General features: G+C 44.4%; 1 protein-coding gene across 1 annotated transcript; it reads right to left on the bottom strand.

The window, feature by feature from the left end:
- Positions 1–89: 89 nt before the first annotated feature.
- kctd10 (potassium channel tetramerization domain containing 10) lies at positions 90–5,851 on the bottom strand. Its single transcript, XM_023833345.2, has 7 exons — positions 5,742–5,851; positions 4,576–4,789; positions 3,802–3,971; positions 3,437–3,523; positions 3,294–3,346; positions 2,979–3,174; positions 90–2,110 (listed from the first exon to the last, which is right to left on the bottom strand). The coding sequence occupies exons 1-7, from the start codon at positions 5,742–5,744 to the stop codon at positions 1,892–1,894; spliced, it is 942 nt and encodes a 313-aa protein (XP_023689113.1). The 5' UTR covers positions 5,745–5,851; the 3' UTR covers positions 90–1,891.
- Positions 5,852–5,864: the final 13 nt, after the last annotated feature.

Raw genomic sequence — 5,864 nt, 5'->3', positions numbered from 1 at the left:
CCTTCGAAAAACATTGATTTTTGGTATGAAAAAGCATTTAAAGTATTTTATCTATGATATCACAGCATATACAAAACACACATCACAAGTATACTTAAAGTGTTTTTATTGTGATAATGTATAAATATAAGACACTTCACTGTGCATATGTACAAAGATTTTCATTGTGAAATGATTGCTTAAAAAACAAACTTGTACTTAAGCCTAACAAACCAATCATTCCTTTCAAAAAAAGTTACAATGCAGCACAAGTTTTTAGTTTTTAAATAACTTTCTGTAAAAGGGATAAAGGAATATGCTTCCCATTTTGGTCTTAGTCTCCAATTCTACACATGAAATTAACAACTGAACAACTCACACCATGCCCAAAACTTACATTTTCAAAACACAAAGCATACGGATACTGGACTGAATTAAATGAGGGGCATTGGATGTCTGCTGCTCCATTACCAAACTAAAACAACTGGGGAAAATACCTAAGACAAACAAAATTAAGACACGCAAAATTAACAGTGCAAAATAAGCCTTCTATGGTCTTGAAAAATTTTGTGAAACACTGTCCTCTGGTGGACCAGAAACAGAATACCAACACTACCTCACCCTTTCACCTCCAAAATGGTTTTTCACCACCACCAATAGTATACTTCAAATAATGAACATTATAAAAGTCAGACGTGTTCAAATTCACTCTCCTCTGAACACCTTAACACCCAAAATGCTTCTGCACACTTACTACAAACTTTTCAGACATAACATTTATAAAATTAAATCTGTTTCAAATTTCTGTGTGGAACTTGTACACTTCCATCCATCTATTTTTCATACATGCTTTTGCACAGCATTATTAAGACTCAAATTATATTATTTGGAACACACATGGACTACACTTACATAAGAGACGTTTTCAGGATGATGTGACAGATGATTAATTAAACACCACCTGATAACCAAATGTTGGGTGGTGGAGTAAAGCTCTCAAGTCTTCCTTAAAATCTTCCCTGACTATAACTTTTCTTGAACTAAACTAACTTGGATTAGTCACTCAATACTGGAAGATGACAGCTCTTCATTAAAAAAAAAAAAAAGGAAAAAGGAAAGATAAACCAACAGAAGCTATAACCTTCCAGGACTGGGACCATCATTAAAACATAGCCAGTCAATTACAGTCCTGGATAACAGAATCCAAAATATTCCCAGCTCTTATTACAGAATTAAGGGTTGAGGAAAAGACAAACAGACCGGAAGGCAGGAGGAGGGTGGCTTGGTGCCTGGCTGGAATAGAAATGTCCCAGACTTAGCCCTACAGGATTATAAATGAGCAGTCCTGTAATCCCACGGCTGATTCTTAAAAAGATATTTACCTCCCATGCCGGAACGGCCACCATGACGTCACAGCAAGACAAATTAGGGCAGCTGAGGGGAATCCACTAAGCTAATCGCAAAGCGCTAATGCACTGTAGAGCTCAGAGGAATGTTCTGGTTTGGTTGAAGACTGCGTCGGGGCACCACCAGTTTGACTGTGAAGGAGAGTTACGCTTGTCTGCATTTCCAGCTCAGAATGACATGGACTGCCAAGACACAGACTGCGTTGCTCCTCCCCAGACACATATCTCCCACCCATTCCCCACCAGAACAGGGGGGATGTGGTGCCAAAAGACACGTGCTGCGGCGAGCCCTCGGCTTCAGGCATCGCGTCAGTCATAGTGAAGCAGATTCAAAAACCAGGAGCACCATGGCTCCGGAAAGAGTCCCGACCCCAGCTGGGGGTAACTGGGGGGGCTCCTGTGCGGGGAGCGGTGGTTGTTATAAGGCACGGGCCACAGGCTTCTAGTTGTGAGGGTACGTGTGTGGATGCATGTTTACGTACGGCTTGTGTTTACACGTGACACGGTCACTGGTGGTGGTGCGTGCGGTCATCCGGCCTCTTCACGTGGATCCGGCGTACACGCTCAATGCGCTCGCGCTCCTCATCCTCATCTAGGTGATGCGAGCGGCCTGCGGCGCCTCCCGTGGCCTCCAACAGGGCATTGTCAGGCCCTCTGCCATCCTGGGATTCATACAGCAGGATGTTGAGTGTCTCTTCATAGATGCGGGCCTCTGGGAACTCCACCTTGGAGGGATGCACCAGAAACATCAGGACTACACAGAGAAAACTGTTCTTTTTTTATACACTATTACAAAATAAGCTGTATTAACTGCTTAATGTGTTTGCCAGAAAGTTAGCCAAGGTGCCTGTGTCAGTTACCTGTACAGCACGGTAGCTGTACAGCACAAGTGCTACAGAGCAGTGCTTCTCACCTGCTTTAGCCTCAGGACCGACACTTTTCCTAGGTTGTTATATCATGACCCAAGTTGTTTGAATTTTGAAACAAGGTCATTTCCAAAAACATAGTGCAGTAACAGTAGCACAATGTGGTCATACACATAAAAATCCGACATGAGCTTTTTTTTTTTTTTTTACCAGAAACTCTGCGACCCAATGAAATTGGTCCTGTGGCCCACCAGCTGGGAAACAGTGCTATAGAGCTAAAGCAGGACACCAGCAAACTGACATAGCTATCTATATTACTTAGCCATTGACACCCGTGTTTCCCGAACAAACGCTCTGGGCACACTGGCCAAATCCACATTGTTGTTTTATCCCAGTTCCCAGCACACCTGTTCAAGAAGTTTCAAGAAGTATGTCATATGCACAGTAAAGACACAAGTTTCAGACCATTATCATTGTGTAAAAGGAAACAGCAAAGTAGGTAAGGTACTTAGAGCTCCTGATTGCTTAGGTCAGGTGTTCTGGGAATTGGGATAAAACAAAAATGTGGATCTGTCCAGTGTGCCTTGAGGACTGGTTTGGGAAACACTGGTTTACACTACTACCTGCATGACAGCCTAGCTCCACCTACATACGTCTTTTACATTCAAGCCAATTAAATTATTCCAGTCATTGCTAAGCCTAGCCCCTTACTCCACGTATACGGTACCTTGGTTTGCTTCTTCTCTGTGGCATAGACGATGGAAGTGCAGCACACCTCAGCGATCTTGCGGCCCTGGCCATAGAAGGACCAGCAGCAGATCTCGTCCCCGATGACGTCCTTGATGAAGAGCACTCGTCCGTTGAAGCGCAACGACAGCTTATCAAACAGTTCGATGTTCTTCAGCATGTTGTCATCAGAGTTGCTGCAACGCACAGTGGAATGTGGTCAGGCAGGGGAACTCGGCACACTGGGGTGACAGCAGCCTCGTAGCAGGCAGACCTTCCCCTTTCTCACTCTACTTCCCGCATGGGCCCACCTTACCTGGTGTAGGAGTACTTATTGTTGCTTCTGTTGTACAGCAGCTTTACTGTCGGCTGAATGGAGAGAAAAGGCAAAAGCCCAGGTTAAGGGGTTACATTTCTAAACTTGATTTCTCACCACGTCTCACAGGATAGCCTGCCTACCTTATTGGAGGTGGCGATGAGTCGCTGCTCATCCTTGGAAGAGGTCACCAGGGGCACCTTGCAGAACGGCTCATAAGTGTCCTTGTTCTGAAACAAAACTCACGTGAGCCCGCTGACGCAAGATCAAAGGAGTTTCTTGGCAATAAATGAAAGTGCAACAGGCAGGCAGTATCAGAAATTAAATACAGTGAATACAAACTGTGAGTTACTGGAGTTCAAACAGAGCCTCTGACTTTCCTACAACCATAATGCTTTTCACAGATGAGAGAGATTCTGCAATGGACAAGCTGGTTACTCTGTATCCTCCACACAGTGGTACCAGTAATGAGGGAGAGGCTCAGCAGGGCTGAGGGAGATCACTGCACCTGCAGGGCAGCATGGCACTCATCTGCCAGCCCTTGGACCAGGTAGTACTTGGCCTCGGCTAGCAGCTCCTCCACCTCTCGCCGGCTCTCAGGAAGTGGCACTGCCCCATCCCGCAGGTAGTTTAGGATAGTCCCGAAATGTTTCCCACAGCGGTCAATGAGGATCCAGCCTGGGGATGGAACTGGAACTTAATACACTTGTAGCAAAGTATCAGTTACCTTAACATCCATCAACAATGGAGAATATCATCAACCAGGGTTTTGGGGATCAAATTATAGGCTATAGAATATAAAAATAAAATAATTAAAAAATTCTGGGAGAAAAATCATTCACTAGTACCGATGTAAATTTAGTACAGCACAACAGACTCTGCTCCTAACAAACACCCCCAGACTAAATCAAGCTTCAGCTCTCAGTTTAGACAATGCACTAATTATTTCTTTCAGCGGCTAAAATCAGGGAGGCTTTGTGCTTTCACAAAAGCTTTGATTCTTGCCAGCAGGCCAGAAAGGCACATGATTAGCAGACAAAAACATCTAGAGGAATAAACATATTGTACGACGGCAATTTTTAAATGATTTAGAAAAGGTTTCAGAAATACATTCAAGCTAAGTGAGTTTGGTTAGTAATTAGATACTATGAAATGAACCAACATGAAACAGTAACTCAAAATCAAAAGACCCAGAACATAGACACACATCCAGAGAGACTAAAATGGATAATCAGCAGCACAGTCTTGCTGCTTAACCCCACCCCCCCCGGCCGATCAGCACCTTCACTGTCCGTTAGCACCTCCATCCTGCCACTGAACATGGCCTTCAGCATGGTGTCCTGTTTGGTGAGTGTCTGCATGGTGGTATAGTACAGCGCCCCTCCCACATTCAGCTTCACATACTTGGAGCTGGGACTGGAGCCCTTAAAAGATGTGGTCCTAGTCGTAGCTGCTGGCACTGCCGAGCTGACCATACTGTCTCCTGACATCTCTTCCTGAACGTACAAAGAGCAACAAATTTGTTGGTTAAAGACCAGGCTTCAAATCCCTGAAGTTACACTGTTAGATTCTGAAGAAGTGAACTGGCTGTGGTCACACAGATCTTTAACTTGCTCTCAAGAAACATCCAGATGGATACATGGAGAACAATGATTCACTCCATACACCGGGATCATCAGGGTTCATCAGCCAAACACATGGCGAAGATTCTCCAGGAAGTTCAACGTCACCGATATGCAGATACGTATTTCAAACCCAGTAACACATAATTCACGATACATTAAACGTTCAATAGTAAAATACCAAAAACTGTTACAGAGTTAATTTAGTGTCTACCATGGTTGCTGCGCAAAGGCTTAAATACGAGTAAACGCGAACAAGTGTAGACAATGAGAAGGGTCCCACTTCTTTATAGGAACAAAATCACCACTGAAGAGGAGGGTCAACATCAAAGGAGGCATTCAGTATATGGAGAGTTCTGAGGAGGTGTGTGGACATACAATTTACGCGTATAGTTTAGGCTGCTATACTACCAGTTCAGCACCGTAAAGCAGTCCCCATTACTAACACCCTTCACTTGCTACGAAACCAAGCCAACGACGTAAGTTAGCCAGTGACACCTGAACCATAGCGGTAGCCTGGCAATTAAAGTATGCAGAACATTCGCCAACTTTTGGTAACCAGCTACCCGGTTTGGAAGCTATTACACTAAATGGGCGGCCCCATTATTCGGAGCCGAATATAGATAAAACATCGAGTTAATTTGCCAGTTAAAATGGAGTCGTGCCTCTCCTGCCCTCTAAACGCAGTTAGCAATTAGCAGGCTGCATTCCTCAAGAAACAAAAAGTCCGCTATCATCTACCCCTCTGCCAGACCTACAGATCGTCCTGCCGACACGAAATAACGATACCAACAGTTTTAATGTTTAAACCGCTTTTTCTCATTACCATAGAATCGAGAAGCGCTCCGCAACCCTCCGAAGCTGTCGGCCAGTTGCCCACTTCCGGTCCAAAAAAAAGGGCCTCATATGATTGGAATCCGCTTCCGGTCAATGACGTAAGTGTACTTTA

The sequence above is a fragment of the Paramormyrops kingsleyae genome, chromosome 2 (genome assembly GCF_048594095.1).
Source record: "Paramormyrops kingsleyae isolate MSU_618 chromosome 2, PKINGS_0.4, whole genome shotgun sequence".
Taxonomy (NCBI): Eukaryota; Metazoa; Chordata; class Actinopteri; order Osteoglossiformes; family Mormyridae; genus Paramormyrops; species Paramormyrops kingsleyae.
Note: the sequence above shows the minus strand (reverse complement) of the source record. Positions and strands in the feature narration are given on the sequence as shown.